Below are 25321 nucleotides of genomic sequence, written 5' to 3'. Positions count from 1 at the left end.
AAAATTGAGGATAGTTTCCAAAGAAGGAAGGAGAGGCGGGGGGGGGGGGGGAATGACATTACAAATTTTTAGATACATAAAATAGCTCTTCAGACGGGTATAACCAGTGTAGCACCGTATGATAAAAACAAGACCAGAAATGGAGTCAGTTTGGTCTAGCAGTTAGGGCGCCAGGCTAGAAAGTGGAACTCTGAGCTCTAGTTCTGCCTTAGGCATGAAACCCGGCTGGCTGACTTTGGGTCAGGCATTCTCTTTCAGCCCAGCTCCACTTCACTGGGTTGTCCCTTTGAGGAAAATAGGAGAAAAGAGTATTGTGCATAGCAGTGTTTCCCAACCTTGGCAACTTGAAGAGATCTGGACTTCAAATCCCAGAATTCCCCAGCCAGCATTCGCTGGCTGGGGAATTCTGGGAGTTGAAGTCCAGATCTCTTCAAGTTGCCATGGTTGGGAAACACTGATGTATAGGTTCGCAGCCTTGAGGTACTTATAAAGTAATTAAGGATAAAAATGTAATAAATAAATTGTCAAAAAAAACTATATGTAAGAGAAGTGAGTGAGCTTTTCTATCAGCATTGCATTTTCCTAGGTGTTAACGTATACTCCATAGGTTGCCATATGTTCACTAATACCATAATATCAATTAAAATCAATTATATTATTCAGGTTTACCATTCTGTTATTCACAGACTTTACATGATTGTCAGAGGAGGCGTCTTGTCGGGCAAGAACGATACATAATAAAGGCCTTGGGGGGGGGGAGAAACCCTACATTTTCATAATTGAATTTTAATTCCATAGTTTTGTATTCTTAAGGGTTTTTTTTAATTTTCTGGATGATGCTTTTTAAAGGGGGGGGTCTGTATTGCACAGTTATATAGAAACAATAGTTGCTATTTAGATTACTTGTGTAAGACAAAAATAGAGGGCAGCAGTTTGCATTAATGCTGATCTTCATATTACAACATAGTGTAATGTGAATGTATCACTGCTCAGTTTGCTTTGTACAACAGTGATATAATCTGCATTCCCAATCTTTTCTGATTCTCTATTAACAAATTTCTCTTCCTGTCAAACTGAATATCCCTTCCATTTTTTCCTGTTAAGAAATGTCCTTACCATTTCTTATTGATGTGTACTAGTGCAAGTACGTAAAAATATACGATCTAGGGTTTGGTTTTTTAAGGGGCAGAATGTATCATCAAAAATATGCTGGTTAGAACCTATAATTATAGTATATTTCCAGAAACCATAGTACCCTTTCTTCACCACCACTCTGCTACAGCTCTCCCCTCCCTCCTTTCTGTTTATCTGGAGGCTTAGCTATTTTCAATTGGTACCCTCCTCTTCTGCGATGGATACTGCTTCCAGGAATAGAATTATATTGGTGGGTTCCATACGCTGTGTCTAATTAAATGCATAGTAATCCAAGTCTACTGCAGCAGAGATCAGAAACTTATGCCATACTTATTTCAGAGTTTCTTTAAAGCAGAGATCTTCAAACTTGGCAACTTTCAGTCTTGTGGACTTCAACTCCCAGAATTCTCCAGCCAGCTATACTATGCTGGCTGGAGAACTCTGGGAGTTGAATTCCACAAGTCTAAAAGTTGCCAAGTTTGGGAAACCCTGCTTTAAAATTGTTGTTGTACAGTGTTCCCTCGATTTTCGCAGGTTCGAACTTCGCGAATAGCCTATACCTCGGTTTTTCAAAAAATATTAATTAAAAAATACTTTGTGGTTTTTTTCCTATACCACGGTTTTTCCCACCCGACGATGTCATATGTCATCACCAAACTAATAATTTTTGCAAATAAATAACAAAAAAAAATATTGTTTATAAATAATTATGTTTATAAATATCAGGATCACTAAGTGTCTTATTCAATGGTGAGTACCAGTAATAATGGTGAGTAAATGGTTGTTAAGGGAATGGGAAATGGTAATTTAAGGGTTTAAAGTGTTAAGGGATGACTTGTGATACTGTCCATAGACAAAAATGGTGTATTTACTTCCGCATCTCTACTTCGCGGAAATTCAACTCTTGTGGGCGGTCTCGGAACGCATCCCCCGTGGAAATCGAGGGAACACTGTACTTGGATGGCATTAACACATGCTTGATATTATAGTTTGTATTGGAATGCAATTCAGATGATCACATCTTTGTTCCCTGTTTTAAAGTATACATTCTGGGGTCCTTCCACGCATATCCTTGTTTTAGTGAATATCCTTTTTACCATGTGACCATAAATGTAGTTAGTTGAGTGCTGTTGCTAAATAGTGAAACGCTGTGTCCAATTTGCTAATGGCTGTTTAATAGGAAAGAGAAGTGCTTGCTGGATGGATAGTTTCCCGCAGAGTTTTTAAGTTTTATTTTGATTTCATTAATTCCATTCCCTTAGCAATTTCATTGGGAAATGAATATAAGTGCACATTTTGTAAGCCGTATACTCAATTTGGAAAGGATTATTGGGTTGGAAATACATATTCATTAAAAGCAGTGATTTAGCCAAATTCAAATATTTGTTTTACAAAATAAACAACAACAGAAGAAACTTTTAAATTGCATGTACATTGTTCAGTTTAGGTTTGTGCCCGGAAATTAAAAATATGCTTATGTCTGAAATTATGGCGTACAATTTCTTTTTTGCACAAAACTACACTTCTAGTAAGTTCAGTAACAGTAATTACTGTACTCATATACAGTGATCGCTCATTTATCGCGGGTGTTCCATTCTAGAATCACCCGTGATAAATGAAAATCCGCGAAGTAGGAATTTTTTTCTCTCCCCCACACACATTGTCCCTCACCTGCTGGTGTCGCATCTCTCCCTGGAGGAGCCCCTGCGCCAGGCGAATCAGCTTCCCATACAGATTCTGAAGATGCTGAGCGCCCACAGTGGTCACCTCCTGCACCCAGAATACCTGCAGTTGCTCTCCTCCATGCCCGTCATCGAGATCAGTGCTAAGTCTGAGCCTCCTTTTGCCCGCCTAGCTGGGCCTTAGAAACATAGAAACATAGAAGTCTGACGGCAGAAAAAGACCCCATGGTCCATCTAGTCTGCCCTTATACTATTTTCTGTATTTTATCTTAGGATGGATATATGTTTATCCCAGGCATGTTTAAATTCAGTTACTGTGGATTTATCTACCACGTCTGCTGGAAGTTTGTTCCAAGGATCTACTACTCTTTCAGTAAAATAATATTTTCTCATGTTGCTTTTGATCTTTCCCCCAACTAACCTCAGATTGTGTCCCCTTGTTCTTGTGTTCACTTTCCTATTAAAAACACTTCCCTTTTCTTTTTCTTTTTGCCTCTCTGCCATGTGTGCTTCCAACTCCTTGCCCGGCTGCTACCCCGGGCCGCAGCGCTTCCAGAGTCCCAATTGGTTCTCCTTCCTCCTCCCCCTTAGTTTGGGGATATCTGCTCCCTGCTGCCTTCAAGCCAAACTGATTTGGCTGGCCGTCCTGTTGGTGGAAGGGACGGGGGGGGGTGCAGGGGGGAACGAAAGAAAGATGCATCAATCTGCAGAATTAAACCACGGCGCAAAGTTCAAAGTTGGAGAAGGTGCTGAAGAGCTTGATGCATCTTTCTTTCATCCCCTCCCCCCCATCCCTTCCACCAACAGGCCGGCCAACCAAAACAGTTTGGCTTGAAGGCAGTGGCTAGCAGAGATCCCCCAACTGAGGGGGGGGAGGAAGGAGAGCCAGTTGGGGCTCCAAAAGCACTGCGTCCCGGGGAAGCAGCTGGGCAACGAGTTGGAAGGGTGCGCGGCCAAGAGGCAAAAAAAGCCCAAGGCCCAGCTAGGTGGGCAAAAAGAGGCTCGGACTTGGCACTGATCTCGATGGGGCTGATGGGCATGGAGGAGAGCGGCTGCAGGTATTCTGGGTGCAGGAGGTGACCGCTGGGGGTGCTCAGCATCTTCAGGGTCTGAATGGGAAGCCTTTTTGCCTGGCACGGGGGGAGGTGCGACAATACCAGCATGTTAGGGACAATGTGTATAGGGGCGGGAGAGAGAGAAAAACCGCAATGCACCGAAGCCGCGAACAGTGAACTGCAAAGTGGCGAGGGATCACTGTATTTTCTTCTTAACAAGTATAGTCCTCATTTAGCGACAACCATTGGGATCAACAATTATCAAGTAAAGTGGCCATAAAGTGAAATCATAATTGTGCTTACAAATTTACTTCAGCTTACTCTTGTTTTACATAAGAGCTTTCTTTTGTGAAGGTTGTAAATATGAAGACTGGTCATAAAGCTTTTCATCACTGTTGTAATTGTGGTTGCCCTCTGAGGCAATCATTTAAATGAGGACTACTGTATTATCTGGGATGCAAAATAAGTCCTTATATGAGAGGCTAGTAACTTTTCACTCTTTTCCCCCCCCAACTTACAATCGTAGATCCAAAAGGAAAGTCCTTGGCCGCAAAGATTCTGAGGAAGATCACGCTGTAAATCATTCTCCATCACCCCCAGTTACACCTACCGGTTCTTCCCCAAACCTGCTTTCCCCAAAGCAGGCCGGTTCGATTCAGAGAAATATCCGCAAGAGCAGCACCAGCAACGACAACTTCAAAGCGCTGCTTCTTAAAAAAGGGAGCCGCTCCGACACCAGTTCTCGTATGTCCGCCGCAGAGATGCTAAAGAATACAGACCCAAGATTTCAGAGAGCTAAAGTAGATTCTGTCGGAGATCTGAGCGAGAGCCTAGCGGTGGATTCACCGACCAAGACCAAAAGGCCCCAGGAGGAATGGGCCAAGAGTGAAGGCTTGATGCCAAGGAGCCTGTCTCTATCCAGCACAAGATACAGCAGATCTCGAACCCCGCCCTCTGCCGCAAGCAGCAAGTATAGTGCTCGAAACCGGATCCAGAGTAGCCCCATGACTGTTATCCGTGAGGGTGATGTAGAAGTAGTTGAATCTGCAGAAAACAGAACTCGTAGGTTTTCAGAAGAAGAACCACCCGATGTCTTTGAGAGTGACGATACAGATAGTAATGAAAATAGAGAGTCTACTGAGGAGGACAATATGCTCAAGGACTTGTTATCTTAATGGGTAACACAGAATGCCATTCGCTGTTGTTTTTTATATATATATATTAGCGTTTAAACTAAAAAAAATGTTTAAATGAGGTTTAAGAGGGTAGACGTTCATATGTAACAAGTAAGGCACCGAGTCTAAGTACAATTTAGGGTGAATTTGTGTATGGGATACTGTATAGATGATGCAGTTCACTGATATTTTGTTCAACTCAACTGGACTGATTATTTTTTTGTTTGGAAGAAACTAGTAACCAGACCTCTGCATTCAAGCCTTAATAACAATAATAGTAATGACAGTTCTTGGATTCTAGTTTGAGCATGCTTTTTTTTTTTGAGGGTATAAAACACTAAGTAAGTCTGCAAAAACAACAACAACGGGGAGCTTCTGTGGTACAGGTGGCAGTAACTTTTTAAGTATTATATTTATAAAACCTAGTAAACTTTCCGTAGGGACTATTTGAAAGAAATGTGCAGCCTATTAGTTAGCAGGACTGGCGTTGTCCCACTGCTGCTTCTGATGTGATCCAGTCTCCTCTTATGAGCTAACCATGTCCTAGTAATATAACAAGGTTTTGGTTGGTTTAAATTTTGAAAATTACATCTGGGGGCGCGGGGGTAGAAACCACTTGTGATACAGAAGTGACTGCTGTGCAGCCATGTTACAATCCATCTGCTTGGACTTTAGAAGCCATTTGGTTCTTTGTGGTTTCTCTGAATAAAGTTTGAGGTATCCTTTTTGGAGACCTAAAATAGTTGCAGGCTAATAATGGGGGATGTAGATATATTCAAGGGAAACATAATAAGCAGCCATTGATATTTCGGTTTTAAAGTAAATGCAACATTGGAGAACTTACACCATAGAACTGTGAAGAATATATTTTCCTTTTCTATTAAACTGTATTGTTAGCGTTTGTTTGTCAAAAAGGGAGAAGAGCTTTGAATAACATATCACTTGAAAGTTTCAACAGTAACTGTCTTTTTGTTACCAAAGAGTGCACTACAATTACTTTTACTTTTTAGGAATAGCCAGCATTTCCTCGTTCTGGGGCAATAACATTGCTCATTTAGAAGACTTAACATTTATTAAGAATTTATCATTGATTTAAAAAAAACATTTTCTTCCTTGTAAAGAAAACTACAGACAAAATAACTGCAGTTTTGCTCACAGTTTTGTAAAGAAGCTTTTACTTTTTGAAAAGGAATTTTGCATAAGTTGATAGTCTGTAAGGTTTTTATAATATTTGTACATAATGGAAGTTCTTAAGGTAATTCTTGTTTTCTCAGAGTTTGGAATTTCTACATTTTTAGATGTTAAGAAAAATCCTGTATGTAGATAATTTATTTTAATGAAAAACACTTGACTCCTTTTTTGCCCTCCATCTCTATATTGTTAATACTGTATATTTCAGGGGTCTTCATTCAACTGAAGAAGATGGAGACAATGCTGTGATTCTGCTTTAATAAACAAGGCTGCCATTTGTCATCTTGCAACCTGAGTTAATGACCATTCTGTTTCCATACATCTGCTTAAATGAACATTATTAGCAAAGGATCAATGTATTTATTAGATGTTGCTTATCTCTAATATGTTTGATTTCCTCTTAAAAATGATAATCCACATAATTGAAAAGATCCAAAAGAAAAAAGGGGTACTTTCCATATATTTTACTTTTTTTATGGGAGAGTAGCTTAGACATTTGCATAATGCCCATCATTTCCAAAAACACAGTGGTTGCTGTGAGGGTATATCAGCATGGTATGTTGTTGTTTAAAAAACATAATTAGTTCCAAAATTTCAGTTAAATGAACCACATTGAAATTATGTATCCACCTTTCTCTGCCTATCTTGACTGAAAACTCTACTGCTATTTCAATCAGAATAGAGCTGGAAGCAACCTTTGAGATCTTCTTCTCCAACCCCCTGCTCAAACAGGAGACCCTATACCAGTGATGGCGAACCTATGGCATGGGTGCCATGCAGAGTCATATCTGCCAGCACGCGAGCCCTGGTTCAGCTTCAGCATGCATGTGCACAGCATCCAGCTGATTTTCGGCTCACATGGAGGCTCTGAGAGGGCATTTTCAGCTTCCAGAGAGCCTCCAGCAGGGATGGGGATGGTGTTTTTGCCTTCCCCAGGCTCCAGGGAAGCCTCTGGAGCCTGGGGAGTGTGAAAAACAGGCCTATTGGGCCAACAGAAGTTGGGAAACAAGTTGCTTCTGGCCTCCAGAGGGCCTCCGGGGAAGGGGCAGGGAAGGCAATTTTTGCCCTCCCCAGGCATTGAATTATGGGTATGGACACAATAGTTTCAGCACCTAAGGAAAAGGTTCGCCATCACTGCCCTATACTCATGATGTCGAGGTACGCAGAGCCACATCTGCTGGCACATGAGCTTGTTTTCCTAGCCTAGCTGCAGTGCGCATGTGCGTGCCAACCAGCTGATTTTTGCCTCACGTGAAGGCATTTTTGGCCTCCGGAGGGTCTCCAGTGGGGCAGGGGAGGGTGTTGTTACTCTCCCCAGACTCCAAGAAAGTGGGCCTACTGGGCCCACCAGAAGTCGTGAAACGGGGGAGCAAGGTCTTGCACGCATGTTTGGGGGGTGGGGCATTAAAGGGGGGGGATCATGCATGCATGTCCAAGGGGGTGTTACGCGTACATGTGCAGTGGGGGCAGGGCAGGGGTGGCATTAAATTATGGGCATGGGCATGCATGCTTACATGATAGCGCACGCGCACACACTTTCGGCACCTGAGGGGGAAAAGTTTCCCCATCACTGCCCTATACCATTTTATACAAGTGACTGTCCACTCTCTTCTTAAAAACCTCCACTGATTAACCTCTATGGAGATTCTCAGTCATCCAGGTCATGATTATCCCAAAGATGCTTTTTCAAGAGGCAACTGGACTTTCTGGTTTTTCTTTGAAGATGTTTTGCTTCTCATCCGAGAAATCTATAGAGATTTCCACGTTTCGGCCGGCCAGGAAGGATGTCTCCATGACATCAAAGTTCCACCCAAGGAATTCTCTATTGGGATTCCCCACCTCCATTTGAGCCTCCCGACCGGCCGACAGCTCCGCGGCTCTTCTGCAAAGCTGACAGGCGGGTGGCAGCGCTTCTCAGCAGCCTCCCGAACCCGAACTTTACCGAACTTCCGGGTTCAGGTTTGGGAGAATGCCGAGAAGCCCCCCAGCTGTTTCAAAAGGTGACAGCCGGGTGGCTGCGCTCCTCGGCCGAACCCGAATGCTGAACCCGAACTTTTGCCGAACTTCCAGGTTTGGCGTTCGTGGTGGCGGGTTTGTAAGGTGGAAAAAGTTCGTAAGAAGAGGTACAAAAATCCCAAACCCCGGGTTCGTATCTCGAAAAGTTCATGAGACGGGTTCGTATCACGAGGTACTACTGTATAAGTATGTATTTAAACGACTCAATTGTTCTTGAATGTAAGTGTATGTAAAATGTTATTACAGAAACAACATTCCAGGAAACTCCAGAATGTTCTCTTTTTCCTCCAAACCATGGAGGAATTGTCCTTAGGGCAATTTTATACAAACTGACTTTTCAATGCGTCACAAACCACTTGTAGATTTACTGCAGGAATACTGCTGGATTTTCTTAGAACAGGGGTAGGCAAACTTGGCTCTTCTATGCCATGTGGATTTCAACTCCCAAAATTCCTGAGTCAATCATGCTAGCTCAGGAATTCTGGGAGTTGCGGTCCACATGGCATAGAAGAGCCAACTTTGCCTACTCCTGCCTTAGAACATTTGGATCAGCTTGGTGTGGGGAAAACTAACATTGTGAAATTCTGTGGAATGTTCTTCAGAAAGGAACACTTTTAATATACACATACCAGCCATATACAGACTATTTATTTTCATTAATTTTTCCCTTGTACTTCAACCAATATATGTATACAATACCTATTAAACCAAAATATTTTTACAAAATAGCATACTTGCCAAATAAAGATTTATTCCCAAAAGCAAATATAATTAATTTGAAAACATTACATCATACATTCTTAGTAAAGTTACAACTATTTGATTTTAAAAGGCCCGCTTCAATATGTATTTATTAGTAAAATATTTAATTGCTTACAAACAATGTCTAATTTAGACTTGCCTCTTTTGTTTAGTACTAAAAGCACTTTTAGTGTTTGGTATGATCAAGCCAACTATAAGAGGGTATGAAATTTTAAGTGAGAGTTTTTATGTCTTGCTAGAGTTTAGAGATTAATATGCACAAAAACATATTTCCTCTTTCTATTGATTATGGCAGAAAATATGTATACATTTTTCTTTCAGTTTGGTATTCTCTGATATACAGGTAGTTCTTAACTTACAGCTGTAATTGAATCCAGAATTATGACAGTAAATCAGGCCAGTTGTTAAATGGTTCATTATGTGACCATTCCCGATTTTACAACCTGTTTTAACTTTATTCACCGTGACCATTGAGTGAATACCATGGTCCTTAAGCACAATCATTATTCACAATGGGCATTTTTTTTGCTGAAAATCTAAAGTATACACTGGTTTCTTGCCCCCCCCTCCCAAAAAAGGGAGGGAAAGGCGGGTTGCTAAGCTCCCAAAATGCAACCACATGATGGAAGTGGCCATTGGAACTTAAAATCTGGGTTGTAAACAGCCATGGCAAGTATGTTAAAGAGTCACCAAGAGTCACTGATTTTAAGTGAACTACCTGTATATACAAGAGGAAGAACAATAAACAATATAATTTCATTTAGAAGCAATACAATTAGTAGTTTTCCACATTAATTATACTGAATAAAATGCAGGATTTCTGGGAGATCCATGGTAAGCATTTTAGCTGATGTACCAGGATTGAATTTTACATGAATCCTTAAAAAAAACAAGATCTATAGCACCTTGCAAACTTTCAGGAATAAAAATACACGGCTTATAATGCAGTAAAAGTGGGAATCATACAATAATGTATTAATGTAGGAGTTTGGAAGCCCCATCATTCTCTGACCCAAGTGATTCTACTTTTCTTTATAGCAACATGGACTGATAATATTGCAGGTTTCTGTGGTAGAAAAACAAACTGCATGCTATATGAAAGGCAATGGCATTGAACTCTAGTGAACCAGTCTGTTAAATTCCCTGCACTATAGCTTTCAAGGAGTCACAAACTCAAAAAAATAAAGGGAATACTTAAACAACACAATATAACTCCAAGTAAATCAAACTTCTATGAAATCAAACCGTCCACTTAGGAAGCAACACTGCTTGACAATCAATTTCACATGCTGTTGTGCACATTCAACTTTGTACAGAACAAAGTATTCAAGGAGAATATTTCATTAATTCAGATCTAGGATGTGTTATTTGAGTGTTCCCTTTGTTTTTTTGAGCAGTATATTTTCACCCAAAAGCAAAGCACAAACTAATGTCAGTTGAATCTAAGCATAATCAACTCCTTCAGGCATGAATATTCTTAAATAATTATGGCATATGAATGATATTTTACATATATTGTGGCATTTAAGTGTAACAATCAACTGGAATCTGGTTTTCCAATTAAGGATATTGCTTCTTAGTTCTTAAGTACAAGTTGTCATCATTCAGCCTCAAACAGTGACCTTTTTGCAGTTATAACAGTGCTGGAACTGTAACTAAGCCCTCCATTTATGACCTTTGCAGCATTTCTATCAAGTCATGTGTTTGTCACAACAGCCAGTCAGCACTATGCTGCTTTGTCCTTTGGCTGACTTGTTTTTTCTTTCTTTGCCCTGTTGCGGACTGCTTAAACAAGCTGTATTTCCTGAATTGCTTTTGTCCACAACACACAACTTCCCTCAAAGTCCTACCTATAGGTAAACAAGGTCAGCTCCGTGACCTTAATAATTTGATTAGAACACTCCAGCCCACTAGCCTTGCTATCCAAAACTGACAAGATCCAAATCAGTTTCACATTGAAGGCTTTTCTTTGCCTCCTAAGCAGCTGCAAGAACAACAGCCAACCTACTGCATTCCTTTCAATGTCTATTGCCTGTTGTGTGCCTCCTTACTCTTCTCTAATGAATGTAAGAGAATATAAATACAAATTACATTCTAGTTAATTATTTTAGCACTGGGTTGAGTATTAGAAAAGGTGAGGGGGGGGAGAGGAAAGTTGAAGTAAAATCATTAGCAGTTACAGTGTTCCCTCGCTTTTTGCAGGGGATGCGTTCTGAGACCGCCCGCAAAAGTTGAATTTCCGCAAAATAGAGATGTGGAAGTAAATACACTATTTTTGGCTATGAACAGTATCACAAGCCTTCCCTTAACACTTTAAACCCCTAAATTGCAATGTCCCATTCCCTTAGCAACCATTCAGATTATTACCCACAATGTTTATTTATTAAAGTTTATGAAAAAATAATTTATTAAAGGCAGACGAAGGTTTGGTGATGACATATGAAGTCATCTGGTGGGAAAAACCGTGGTATAGGGAAAAAACCTGCAAAGTATTTTTTTAAATTAATATTTTTGAAAAACCGTGGTATAGACTTTCCGCGAAGTTCGAACCCGCGAAAATCGAGGGAACACTGTACTTGATTTTCACATAGCAACCACTTCACTTAATGACACAGTTCTGGAACCAATTTCTAAACAAGAAATATGTATATATTCAATTCAGAAGGAGGATTGGCAAAGGTCAAAGAGTTAAGATCCACAATCAACATTTTGATGTGATGAAAAGGAATTGGAGGCCTCATTGAAGCAAGCTGCTCTCCATCTCACCCTAAAACTGCCCCTAAACAGGCCACAAACGCCTTCCAAATTCAGCAAGCCCTGATTGACAGGACATATAGGAAGTGTTTAAAAATCCCCAGACCAATATTTGATTTAAAAGGAAGCTGGGGATTGGCGTTAACATTCTTACCTTTTAGGCAGGGGTCCCCAAACTTTTTACACAGGGGGGCAGTTCACTGTCCCTCAGACTGTTGGAGGGCCAGACTATAAAAAAAATCCCTATGAACAATTCCCTATGCACACTGCACATACCTTATTTTAAAGTAAAAACAAAATGGGAACATACTATTTAGAGGGGAGGAAAGAAGTCTGAAATTCATATAAGTTTATGTTTTGTTTTTAAATTTCTTTTGTTAACATCTGATTGGCTATAAAAGGTTTTCTTGGCTTATAGAAAAATGTATAAAGAAAGAAGGAAGCACTTTGGCATAATGGGTAATAAGTTAGAAATATAATTGGTGGTGGTCCCCAGACACAGTCAGAGCCCACGGGGGTTTCTCCCTGCCGACAGCAGATCAGCTGTTGGGCGGGAGAAATGGCGCCAGCTCTAGGAGTTTGTTTTTTGCCTGCGCAGCCATGCGACCAAACAGGCTAGAGGGAACAGTGGCCAGGAGCACAGGATACGCACGCAACCTGTGCTCCTGTCATCACCCGCGGGCCGGATAAATGGCCTCAGCGGGCCACACGTGGCCCCTGGGCCGTAGTTTGGGGACCACTGCTTTTAGGTAATATTTTCAAAAGGGATAAAGGAGGAAGCAGATAGGATCTTACCTAACTAACTTCTTTCTTGGCTAGGTCAAGAGTTCTGCCTTTTAATTCCACTCCCCACCCCCCAAGGGATATGATAATGCAACACGGACATAACTTTCTTCCCTTTCATTGTGGAAGGGGGGAATTTGAGATGGCTCTTGATTTAATTAGTGCATCAAGAATATCAAAGATCACGATGCTTGATTTTACAGCAAGGATCAGCAGCAAAATAATGCAATTTAGCTGTTTTCCTTCTAATGAAGAAAAGCAAAACTCTACAAGCCACTATGAGATTCATGGAGACTCTAGGTTGCTTTATTTGCCTTTCAAATTTCCTGTCTGCCCAGATTAAGCCTCCAATTTAGTAAAATAAAAAAGGCTTAAGCATTACTGTCTTTGTAGAAAGTTCAGTTAATTTCCTACAAAACAGAATTTATAACACTTTCAAGAATTATAAATATTATAAAATAAGTATTAGCATTACTCTATTGGCCATATTTTAGCAAAAAAATGAAATCGATTTGAAATCATCATAGAAATGTAAGCAATGGTAAAAGGAAATAAATGTGTTAGAAAAACATACAAAACCCCAGCTTCCATATATAAGGGGAAACTCCCTTTTAAATTAAGCATTTGAAAGTTAATACTTATAATCTGCATTGCTGTAGAAAGATTTTAGCATCTTTTGACAAGCCAAACTTCATTATGCCTGTTTAGCAACTTAAATGGACTGTCATAACCAGCAGTATAATAGATCCTTTCTTGAAAAGTTCTTCCGTCCCGCTTTAAAGTTTCAGCAAGTGCCTGTATTTCATCTTGATTTCTTTTAGCTTTAGCAAATCCTCCAAATGATCTGTTAAAAACAGAAACATGTTTTGAAAAAGCAGAATCTAGACAAGTGATGGCGAACAAGTTTTTCCTTTGGGGGCCAAAACATGCATGTGCATTCCCACACCCATAATTCAAAGTCTCCCATGTGCCATGCCCCCCTGCATGCGCATAATCCCCATGCAGTGGAAGTGATGTGCCGGTGCCTGGAGGCTGTTAGGGTCTGAATTCAGATTCAAACTCAACCCTGATAAGATGGAGTGGCTGTGAGTTTTGCCTCCCAAGGATAATTCCATCTGTCCGTCCATTACCCTGGGGGGAGGGGGAATTACTGATCCCCTCAGAGAGGGTCCGTAACTTGGGTGTCCTCCTCGATCCACAGGTTACATTAGAGAACCATCTTTCAGCTGTGGCGAGGGGGTCATTTGCCCAGGTTCGCCTGGTGCACCAGTTGAGGCCCTATCTGGACCAGGAGTCACTGCTCACAGTCACTCATGCCCTCACCACCTCGAGGTTCGACTACTATAACGCTCTCTACATGGGGCTACCTTTGAAGAGTGTTCGGAAACTTCAGATTGTGCAGAATGCAGCTGCGAGAGCAATCATGGGCTTCCCTAGGTATGCCCATGTTACACCACACTCCGCAGTCTGCATTGGTTGCCGATCAGTTTCCGGTCACAATTCAAAGTGTTGGTTATGACCTATAAAGTCCTTCATGGCATCAGACCAGAATATCTCCGGGACTGCCTTCTGCCGCACGAATCCCAGCGACCAGTTAAGTCCCACAGAGTTGGCCTTCTCCGGGTCCCGTCGACTAAACAATATCGTCTTGCAGGGGAAGAGCCTTCTCTGCGGCGGCCCCGACCATCTGGAACCAGCTCCCACCGGAAATTAGGATTGACCCCATCCTCCTTGCCTTTCGTAAACTTCTTAAAATCCACCGTCAGGCATGGGGGAACTGAGATATCTTCCCCAGGCCTATATAGTTTATATATGGTATGTTGTGTGTATGTTTTTTAAACTATGGGTTTTTAGTTTTTAAATATTACATGTTAGATTTGTATTGTACATTGTTTTCTACTACTGCTGTGAGCTGGCCCGAGTCTACGGAGAGGGGCGGCATACAAATGTAATTAATAATGATGATGATGATGATGATGATGATGGCCTGCCCCCTTGCGCTTGCGCCGTTTCCCCACACATATATGCACGACCGCCCAGTTTGGGGCCTAGAAGGCCTCCCTCAAGCCTCCAGAGGCCAGAAATGGCGCGTTTCTCAACTTCTGGTGGGCTCATCAGGCTCCAGAAGCTTTTTGGAGCCTGGGGAGGGCGAAAATGGCCCCTCCCATCCTCTGGAGGCTGGAAACAGCATGCTTCCTGACTTCCGGTAGGCCCATTTTTCATTCTCCCCAAGCTACAGAGGCTTTCCTGGAGGCCAAAAATGCCCTCCAAGAGCCTCCACGTACTTGCCTAGCATCCAAAATGGGATGTGTGGAGACTCCTGGGAGGGGAGGGGTGGCATGGACGGAGCCAGCTGAAAATCAGCTGGCTGGCCTGCGCACTGGAGTTGAGCTTGGGCAACGGCTCATGTGCCCTCAGAGTTAGCTGAGGTATGTACGTCATGGATTCACCATCATAAATCTAAACCAAACATACAAATGAAATACTTATTCCAGAATTTAAGCATTGTTGTAGCCATCTATCATCTGCCCTTTGCTTATTTTTCTCACAAAGAGAATCCGTGCATATATTATAAAAGCAACAAACTAATATACCTTCATGATATTTTCATATCAACATGGAATGCTGAAACAACATAAAATAACTCTGAACACAACAAACAGTAAGATTCATGGACTAAAAAAAAACATGGGGGCCAATTCCAAAGACTGTTTTAAGAGAAAGAAGATATCAGAAGGTACAAATGTAGATTCCTGTAATGGCCTATAAAATACCTTTCACTGAATACAGATTTCATCCATAGAATTCTTGTTTTCATCCTCTAATTTCTTTTTAGCATCATTTAGCATCATTGTTAGATCTTAAAAGTTGCTCAGAAGTTGAAAAACTGTATATAATTACTAAAGTATCTGAGAACATCTGACAACTTTTGATTTTAGCAGGCTTTTTTTTTAATCCAAGAATATTTTAAACATGTACAGTGGTACCTCTACTTAAGAACTTAATTAGTTCCGTGACCAGGTTCTTAAGTAGAAAAGTTTGTAAGTAGTAGCAATTTTTCCCATAGGAATCAATGTAAAAGGAAATAATGCGTGCAAACCCATTAGGAAAGAAATAAAAGCTTAGAATTTGGGTGGGAGGAGGAGGAAGAAGAGGAGGAGGATAGCTGCTGCCCAGAGCAAAGGGAGTACAGTATTTCTTTTCTCTAGGTGCTGGCAGAGGTTTATTCTCTTTCCAAGCACCCAGAGAAAGGAAAATGCTTTGTTCGCTCTGGACTGCCAAAGCCTCCTTAAGCACCACCGAAAGACTCCTCTGGCAGCTAAGAAAAGTCCGAGATGCCTGGGATTAAAGGGGGAATAGCAGGAAACTGGCCAGGCCTTCGGGCCACTTTCAAATTTCCTGGGAAATTTTTACGGGCTCGGGTTCTTAAGTAGAAAATGGTTCTTAAGTAGAGGCAAAAAAATCTTGAACACCTGGTTCTTATCTAGAAAAGTTCTTAAGTAGAGGCGTTCTTAAGTAGAGGTACCACTGTACAACATATTTTATCCACCACAAGGTGGCAGACAATATTTATTAACAATTTTAAATAGGCTTTAGCTCTGATATACAGTGATCCCCCGTTTATTGCGTCCCCAACCATTGCGAACAGGGTACTTCGCTATTTTTCAACCCGGAAGTCAAAAATACCATCTACGCATGCGTGCCGGGCACGCATGCGTAGATGGCAGCGGCTTCCCTGGGTCTTCCCCCTCTTGCTGGCGTCAGCGAGGAGTTTCCCCACCGCCCACGCAAACTCCTCGCTGCCGCCCGCCCTTCGCCCGCCCACGCCGTTCATTCTCGCCGCTTTTGAGCTAAATCCGGGAGCGAATTCGCTCCCGGATTTAGCTCAAAACCGCCGATAGCAAGCGGCAAGGAACGGCTTGTCTCGGCGCTTTCGAGCTGTCAGCTCGAAAGCGCCGAGACAAGCCGTTCCTTGCCGCTTGGTATCGCCGGTTTTGAGCTCAAAACCGCCGGTTTTCAGCTCAAAACCGCCGATAGCAAGCGGCAAGGAACGCCTTGTCTCGGCGCTTTCGAGCTGTCAGCTCGAAAGCGGCGAGACAAGCCGTTCCTTGCCGCTTGGTATCGGCGGTTTTGAGCTGAAAACCAGCGGTTTTGAGCTCAAAACCGCCGATACCAAGCGGCAAGGAACGGCTTGTCTCGGCGCTTTCGAGCTGACAGCTCGAAAGCGCCGAGACAAGGCGTTCCTTGCCGCTTGCTATCGGCGGTTTTGAGCTGAGTCCGGAAGCGAATTCGCTTCCGGACTCAGCTCAAAACCGCCGATACCAAGCGCCCCCCGGACCCCCAACCCGGGTTTGGGGGGCTGCTAGGAAGCCCTCCATGCCGGCGGCAAACAGCCGCCCCGCCCCCAATCTTCGGCTCCTCGCTAGCGCTGTGGGAGTAAAAACACCGTCTGCACATGCGCAGACGGTGTTTTTACTTCCGCATCGCTACTTCGCGAAAACCCGCTCGTTGCGGGGGCTCCTGGAACGGAACCCTCGCAACGAGCGGGGGATCACTGTACTCCTTTACAACCAAGTAGCTGTTGTATACAAAAGTTATCTTTCACCTTAATTGATTAAACATTGCCATATTAAGATGTCTAGAAAGGGATCGGCGGGGGCAGTATCGGGTTGCTACTGGTATGGATGAGGACACTGCACCGGTAGCGAAAGTTGCACTGCATGCGCAGCTTCTACTGTCCTGTGGGCGTGCGTGCGCGCCCCAGCATGTTTGAGCAGGCACAGGAAGCAAAATCTTGCAAAAGGACACGCACATAAGAGAGATTTTGGCGCTTTTTGGTTCTGTGCATGCGTGGAAGCAAAAAAAATGCTGAAATCTCGTGCAGGCGCATATCCCCTCATAAAATTTTGCTTCCTGCGTATGAGCAGAAGCCAAAACACACTGGGATGTGTGTGCACGCAGGACAACAGAAGCTGCACACGCAGTGCACCGGTAACGGAGAAAATGGAAATCCGCCCCGGGAAAGGGGGTTACTTTCTTTCACAAATACCAACTGGCTACTTAATAATATGCAGCAGATAGTGAGTAATATGTAGATATTTTAAGTAGATAGCGAGTAATATGTAGATATTTTAAGTAGATAGTAATATGTAGATATTTTAAGTAGATAGTAATATGTAGATATTTTAAGTAGATAGTGAATAATATGTAGATATTTTAAGTAGATAGTGAATAATATGTAGATATTTTAAATAGATAGTGAATAATATGTAGATATTTTAAGTAGATAGTGAGTAATATGTAGATATTTTAAACAGGGACTGTGTTATCTGTATAGCTTTAAAAAACAACAACAAACTATTAAACTTCAAAAACATTGCTATTAACTTTAAATATAAGTGTTATACTGAGATCCAGTCTAGTCCAGACAAGAAGCACTAACCAATGAGTGCTAAAAAATTTATTGTAAGATTACAATACCTTGCATGTCTGAAGATAGCATCTTTCTCCCACCTCCCAGCCTTTACAGTCCAAGAAACCAGAGGTCAACATTTTACCTGACATAGACCGTAATTGCTGACTTAGATTCGATGAAGACATCTGGGTCTGAAGGCTTGGGTGGGTTTGCCTGGTACTGAGATGGCAAATAAAAGGCAACTGTTGTGATGGACTCGGAGAACGGGCCAGCTCCTGGCTGCACATAACATGTCACTGGAGCTGTCATAGCTATCTTTGTTCCTGCAAAAGGCAGGAAAAATTATGTCATTAACCCGACCAAGAAGCAAAGTAAACACACTGCTAAACTTTAAGGATTAAGTCTTTAAATTCGGATGCTAAGATCCTGAAACCTGTCATACATTAAATAATCATCAGCCAGAAACAATGATTAAAATAGTTTCATTCCGGGCAAACATACAGCTCAATATTAAACTGCACACAAAATAACTATAAACAAATGACTAAGCTTAAGCTAAATCACCAAATATATTTGCTATGCTTTCTGGGCAGAAATCACTTAAATCTACAAATAACTTTAGTAATATTTTAAAATGCACCTGGTTACTAACTACAGAAGAAAATTGATTCCAATGCAATTATTAAACACTGTTTACAATTTTTTTTAAAAAAATAAGAGGATTGAGGCAATTTGACCACACAATGAATGTCCTCAGAATGATTATTTCTCTAATAACTTTAAGAAGTTATCTTTATCCATGTTTTGAAATGTTTATTAAAATATTTTTATGTGCCTTTAGCCCAGTGTTTCTCAATTATTTTCTGTTACACCCCCCTCCCCTAGGAAAAAGGAAACATTTTGCGCCCCCCCCCCCAACTTTCCGCCAGGACGATTGTTTGCAATATTCAGCACATTTTCGCTGAAAAAACTCAAGCGGCTTATCAGTGTGATTGGGGTGTAATGTGTTTAAGTGACGCCTTAATTTATTTCGCTTCATGTTGTCTGCTGCCAACATTTTTATACACAGTAAACATACCAGTCTTTCCTTGTCTCCCACTGTAGTCACAAAGAAGCCAAGTGCTACATACGCTTATACTATATCTTAGCTTTCAGGAGACTTACGTTTGTCTCATTAGCTCTGTCTCTCTCCTCCTTTCTTTTCATCCCTGTTAAATATTTTTCCATGGTGTCTCTTAAGGGTTTGTTGTCTGCACTTCATATCTCCTGCTCAGTGCCTTGTGCTATTGTTCGGTGCAAAAAAAGCACATTCCCTGGGGTCACCCGCCATCCCTAGCATCCATCCGTGCCCCCCAGGGGGGCCCACCCCACTATTTGAGAAACACTGCTTTAGCGAAAAAATTAAGAACAGCTTCCAATAAAAGATTTTAGAGTATGAAAGGAAAGCAACATCTTTTGGAAAATGATGAAATTTGACTGTGTGACATGAATTTTTCCATGTGAAAAAAGAGGAACAATCCCCCCCCCCTAAAAAAAGGATATAAACATTGGTGCCCCCCCCCCCCAAATGTATATTACCTCTTTCATTCTTGCCTTTAATATAGTTAAAGAGCTTCATGAAGCCAGCATTAATGGCTGCATCCCAGTCTATGGTTCTAAGAGATGTACACACCCATTTGGCAGATTCATATTGTCGAATTTCATAATCAGGTGCCTTTAAAAAGAAAGTCCAGGTCACAGTCATAACACTCTTACTAAATAATTTGCATATCATAAACTCTGATGGGGGTTGGACAGGATGGAGGTTTTCTTTGGCTGGCATACCGGGGTTAACTGATATCCTGTGATAAAGCACCAGATCAACAATTCAGCTGATTAATGGCATTCCACAAATACCAACTTTCCTAAAAACAGACTTCCTCCTTGATCAACCCTGGAGAGAAGAGATACCCCAAAAACTGCACTTAGGCAATGAAAAACATGAATCACCCATGAGCAATCGTGAAGCCCACCCATGGATTGAACAATCCAATAGGATCCTGTATTCCCAAATATCCAATGAAATGTAACTTGATGACTAATGGTACTAGATAATAATAAAAGGAAGGGCCAGGCTTTGTCCTGGAGAAGTGCCTTCCCCACATGATGCCATTTTTGCCTCCTACCTCTTGATTGACAACAAAACCACAATATAAACTATGGTTTGTTAAGAGTTACAAAGGTTACTAGTTAGTTAGGTTAGGGCAGACCCACATTTAACCATAAAGTTCATTCAGTAATCCAAATATGCTTTTCAAAAGGCAACTGGACCTTGTTTCTTTTCTCCTTGAATACATTTTGCTTCTCATCCAAAAGACTTCTTCAGTTCTTCTTGGAACTTCGCCATCTCCTTGTATGAAAAGCGAAAGATATTTTAGGCGGAAAAACCCAAGATAGCCCAATTGCCTTTTGAAAAGCACTTTTGGGGCAACCATGACCTGGATGATTTAGAATCTCCATAGACATTCATTCAGTAACTTTAGGTCCAGTATTGGGGTTGCTACCGGTACAGGCCACACTGCGTACTGGTAGCGAAAATGGAGCTGCATGTGCAGCTCTGCGTCACCGGTGCGCCTGTTCACGCCTCAGTGAGATTTTGCTTCTGCTCATGCGCAGGAAGCAAATTCTCACGAAGGGGACACATGCCTGCACGAGATTTTGCCAATTTTTTGCTTCCGCGCATGCGTGGAATCAAAAGAAATCATCGGAATATCATGCACACATGCATTCTCTTGTGCGATTTTGCATCCTGCACATGCACAGAAAAAAAATCTCCTTGGGGGTGCGCACACCAGCAATGCACAACTGTGTGCGCATCGCACTGGTAGCGGAGTAAGTAGCAACCCCCGCCTGTTTAGGTTCAGCCATATATCAATCACCTTGTATTGTGAGAATAGAAGGCTAGGCTAGAGCTCATTGAAAGAAAAGTAGGATGTAACATGTTAGTACATGGTACTCACCAGAATTTGGGGTTGCCATGTATGTAAACTACCAATTGTAGTTTGTACCTTTATAGATGCAATATACCTTTAAGGTCTTTGGCTAGTTTGCCATAAAACCTAAGTAGTATGTTATATTGTTGATTAAAAAAAGTGTGCATATGGTATTGACTAATAATAATTTAATAATAATAATAATAATTTATTAGATTTGTATGCCTAGAAATTATTATAGAAATTATAGACTAGAAATTATAGACTAGAAATTATTAACACTAATATTTAGATAACTTGAAAATTTAAAAATTAAGAGATATTTACATCAATATAATTGTGATTATTAAAATGTCAGTCATAAGGTTATTTAACATTTACATCCAAAGGTAAAAATGGCATTAATAAACAACTGCAAGGTACACAAAACTGTTTGTTATACAATAAAGATTTCCATTTAGGCTTATTATTTAAGACTAAAATCTCTACTGTGTTATTATATTGTTATTGCATATTAAAGAAAAATGACAAATGACAAACTAACAATAGCTTTTTAACAATAAGCCCCCCCACAGCTATTTGGTTTCCAACTTCCCCCTTTCACTGCCCTCAACAATATACAGTATATGCATTTAGGCCCTCTTAGAAGCATGTCAGGAAATTCCTGCCATCTAATGTTTGAACCAGACACTATGGATTTACAATCTCTTTGGGTTAATTTGGATTAATTTAGAAATATCTGGATCTTTTGTGATCTGTAAATTTGAACCATGGTGGTGCAGTGGTTAGAATGCAGTACTGCAGGCTAATTCTGCTGATTGCCAACAGTTCTGCGGTTTGGTTCTTACCAACTCAAGATTGACTCAGCCTTCTATCCTTCTGGGGTCAGTAAAATGAGGACCCAGATTGTTGAGGACAATATGACTCTGTAAACTGCTTAGAGAGGGCTGAGAAGCACTGTGAAGCGGTATAGCGGCATAGGACCAGACTATCTCTGAGACCGCCTTCTGCCGCATGAATCCCAGCGACCGGTGAGGTCCCACAGAGTTGGTCTCCTTAGGGTCCTGTCAACCAAACAATGTCAGCTGGCGAGACTTAGGGGAAGAGCCTTCTCTGTGGGGGGCCCGGCCCTCTGGAATCAGCTCCCCCCGGGGACTCGCACTGCCCCCACCCTCCTCGCCTTCCGGAAGAGTTTAAAAACTCATCTCTGCCACCAGGCCTGGGGTTCCTTAGATCTTCCACCCTGACCAATGAATGCCTTAGTTTAATTTTGAATGAATGATATTGATGGTTTTTCTTTTTTAATTAGAATTTTAAAGACTTTTTTAATGTATTAATTGGATTGCTATAATTGATTCTTGGTTTTTGTACATGTTGTGAGCCGCCCCGAGTCCTCAGAGAAGGGTGGCGTACAAATTCAATTAAATAAGTAAGTAAGTAAGTAAGTAAGTAAGTAAGTAAGTAAGTAAGTAAGTAAGTAAGTAAATAAAAGTTTAAGTGCTATTGCTATTGTTAAATCTCTCAAGATAACTTGAGAATCAGTCCCATTAACTTGTTGAATGAGGCTAACCCAAGGCTGGAAATGAAAACACAAGTCACCTGATTTGGTAATGCATTCCATTTAGGCATCTCCAAGCCAGAAGAAAAAAGGGCTTGTTTTATAGTCTTCAACATCCTATATAAACAAAAGAAGCAAATTTATAGCTCTTCCATATTCTGCGTTAAACCTGCAAGTTTATGAAGTTCAATACTTTTGAAAGAGGATCTGCAAAGGATTTTAGCTTGTAGGTTTTTAACAACAACACAAAGCAAATATTCTTCTCATCTCTTCAACCTCTTAAATTGATGAGAAGAAGAGCTATGGCTAAGGAACAAGGAAAAGAACTAAGTAACAAAACTGTAAACAAATATGTTTGCAGAAATGGCTAACATTTGACTTATTTGATTAAGGAGCAGTTACTTTTATAAAAATGGAAACCCTTTAGGGTTATATCTGCTGAAAATGAATAGAATGAATTGTTGATTTTGTAATTTATTGATTAAAAAGGCTTGCTTTAAAAAAGAAAAGCATATATAGTGTGGCCCTGTGGAGATGTAATTAGTGTAAAAGTTGTTTCTTTTCCTTTTGTTTTCGTTCACTTTATCTTTACACCTTCTTTTTCTATTTTTTCTTTTTGTAGTTTGTAAGCCTATATAAAAACCTCTAGTAGTAAAAATTACTTTTAAAAAAAGACTGCAAACACGGATATGGCCTGGAAACAACTCCCTGGGTACAAGTTTGCTTTGAGACACCCTGTTCTTTTAATTGGGTTTGTCTCGTGTCCTTCACAGCACCCTGTTGATCAATTTGGTGGAACTCTCAAGGCTGAAGTAGAACATCTCTCTTGGGAGAATCCTCAAGGCTGGAGTCCTTCTCCTACATAAGTATTCACCATTCCTTAAATTGTTAACTCTTGCACTCCACCCAGAAGCTCTTCGGGTTTGTACCTACTTCCACATGTGAGTGGTATACTATTTATTCTGCATGCCACTGACTAGCAGGGCTCCTTTCAATTAATTGTGTCTCTCTATCCAAAGAATAAAAGTCCCAATTCAGTTTCAGTCAGCTCACCTGTCTGGAACCCGCACTGCATATCTGACATTAATACAATCTGGAGTCCAGAAATATTTCATAAGAGTCCTCCACTCCTCTGCTAACAACAGAATACTTTATTCTACCAGACTTGAAATTTTGGGCTTAGAAAGCTTAGAACTGTGTCGTCTTCGATCTTATCTAAAACGTACTTCATAAAATCATGTGCCACAATGTCCTACCTGTCAATGAATACTTCAGCTTCAACCGCATATGAGCACATAATAGATTCAAACTCAATGTAAACTGCTCCAAACTCGACTGCAGAAAATACGACTTCAGCAATAGAATGATCAATGCCTGGAATGCACTGTGTCTGGACTCTGTGGTTTCTTCTCCAAGCCCCCAAAAGCTTTAATTTAAGACTATCTACAGTCGACCTCACCCCATTCCTAAGAGGTCTGTAAGGGGCGTGCACCATTGTGCCTACCATCCTTGTCTTACTCTCTTATTGTCCTCATTTACCTGTACTTACTTTGCTTATGTTTATACCAATACCTGCTATCTTGTACATGTTTTGACTAGATCGATCAATCGATCGATGGATGATAGATAGATAGATAATAGATGGATGGATGGATAACAGATAGTAGATAGATAGATAGATAGATAGATAGATAGATAGATAGATAGATAGATAGATAGATAGATGATAGATGGATGGATGGATGGATAACAGATAGATGATAGATAGATGATTGGATAATAGATGATAAATAGATATAGATAATAAATAGATGATAGATGATATAGATAGATAGATAGATAGATAGATAGATAGATAGATAGATAGATAGATAGATAGATAGATAGATAGATAGCACTGTCACAACTGCATCGCCTGACATATCCTGCCCAATTCTCTTCGCTGGTTCAGCAAAAGGGCTAAAAGCTGACCCCGTTCAGATTTCGAAGAGTTCAATTGGGACAGCACTTTTCCAGGGAAAAAAGGCCTACATGGGGATGTGTAGTTCAAAACAAAAACTATCAAAACAAAACTTAATCCCTGCCTTTCTTCTGCCAAACTCACCTTTCGATTAAGCCTCTTCTCCGGTCCCCCAAGCAAGGAACTTTTGCAAAAGGCAACGAGAGTTGGGCGGGAGGGGGGCGGGGGCGGGCATAACATTTCTAGTCGCGAGAGTCGTGGGGCGGGACTGCTCGGCTCAGCGCGGAGAGAGTCGTTATTGTCCTGTCCCCTCCCCCTCCCCCAAATAATAGCAGAAAGAATCTGCCGGTCAACGCGGGGTGGGAGTGGGGGGCGGCATACGGAGAATTCCGTTTTCTGATTGGTTGCGGGTGGGCGGCGTTCTACGCCCGTGGGGGATTTTAAGGGAGCCTCTCTCGGCTGTTTTTGCCGGCCGGAGAAAGAAAGGGGCGGGGCGGTGAGGGGAGCGGCCGCTTTTGGCGGCGTTTGGTGTGGGATGTCGCTTGTTGTGGGATGTCGCTTGTTGTGGTCTCTCGGGGAAAGGAGGAGTGAGCTCATGGCCTCCTGTCAGATGCCCAAAGTGGAGGGGGGAGGAGAGGGGGAGATGAAAAGGGCTCTTTGAAGCAGAAGGAATTCGTGTTTATCTCGCCCGCTCACTCCCACTGCGTTGCATTTCTCTTCGCTGAAGGAATGCTTGCCTTTTTCGACGACGGGGTTGGGTTTCTCCTCTGCCAAACGGCGTTTTTTTTCGCGCTGGGAGATGGCGGAGGAAAGTTTGGCGCTCGGAATTTTTTGCGCCCTTTACGCGCCACAAACTGGTTGTT

General features: G+C 41.5%; 2 protein-coding genes across 7 annotated transcripts in view; one reads left to right on the top strand and one right to left on the bottom strand.

Moving 5' to 3' along the window:
* Positions 1–6527, top strand: part of NHSL1 (NHS like 1) — a 179978-nt gene extending 173451 nt beyond the window's left edge. For all 5 annotated transcript variants that reach the window (XM_070733606.1, XM_070733603.1, XM_070733607.1 and 2 more), the window contains one exon: positions 4398–6527. In XM_070733606.1, coding sequence (XP_070589707.1) covers positions 4398–5046 — 649 coding nt within the window. In that variant the 3' untranslated portion in view covers positions 5047–6527. The remainder of the gene's footprint in view (positions 1–4397) is intronic.
* A 2457-nt stretch (positions 6528–8984) lies between these two features.
* Positions 8985–24758, bottom strand: HEBP2 (heme binding protein 2). 2 transcript variants are annotated; one of them, XM_070733610.1, is made up of 5 exons: positions 24603–24676; positions 22540–22615; positions 19547–19682; positions 18111–18291; positions 8985–13396 (listed from the first exon to the last, which is right to left on the bottom strand). In XM_070733610.1, the coding sequence occupies exons 2-5, from the start codon at positions 22612–22614 to the stop codon at positions 13219–13221; spliced, it is 570 nt and encodes a 189-aa protein (XP_070589711.1). In that variant the 5' UTR covers position 22615; positions 24603–24676; the 3' UTR covers positions 8985–13218. The 2 variants fall into 2 exon arrangements, with proteins under 2 accessions (XP_070589711.1, XP_070589710.1); XM_070733609.1 differs by lacking the exon at positions 22540–22615 and having other exon boundaries at positions 24603–24758.
* Positions 24759–25321: the final 563 nt, after the last annotated feature.

This window comes from Erythrolamprus reginae, chromosome 1 (assembly GCF_031021105.1).
Source record: "Erythrolamprus reginae isolate rEryReg1 chromosome 1, rEryReg1.hap1, whole genome shotgun sequence".
In the NCBI taxonomy this organism is placed as follows: Eukaryota; Metazoa; Chordata; class Lepidosauria; order Squamata; family Dipsadidae; genus Erythrolamprus; species Erythrolamprus reginae.
The sequence above is the reverse complement of the archived record's forward strand: the minus strand, read 5'-3'. Positions and strand labels throughout refer to the sequence as shown.

Excerpts from the sequence above, each read along its gene's own strand:
- HEBP2 (XM_070733609.1), bottom strand. The coding sequence starts at position 24,698 with ATGTTATGCCCGCCCCCGCCCCCCTCCCGCCCAACTCTCGTTGCCTTT. Across the intron at positions 19,683-24,602 it reads AGAAGAGGCTTAATCGAAAG|GCACCTGATTATGAAATTCG; the intron begins GTGAGTTTGGCA and ends TTCTTTTTAAAG. Across the intron at positions 13,397-18,110 it reads GCAATTACGGTCTATGTCAG|ATCATTTGGAGGATTTGCTA; the intron begins GTAAAATGTTGA and ends TGTTTTTAACAG.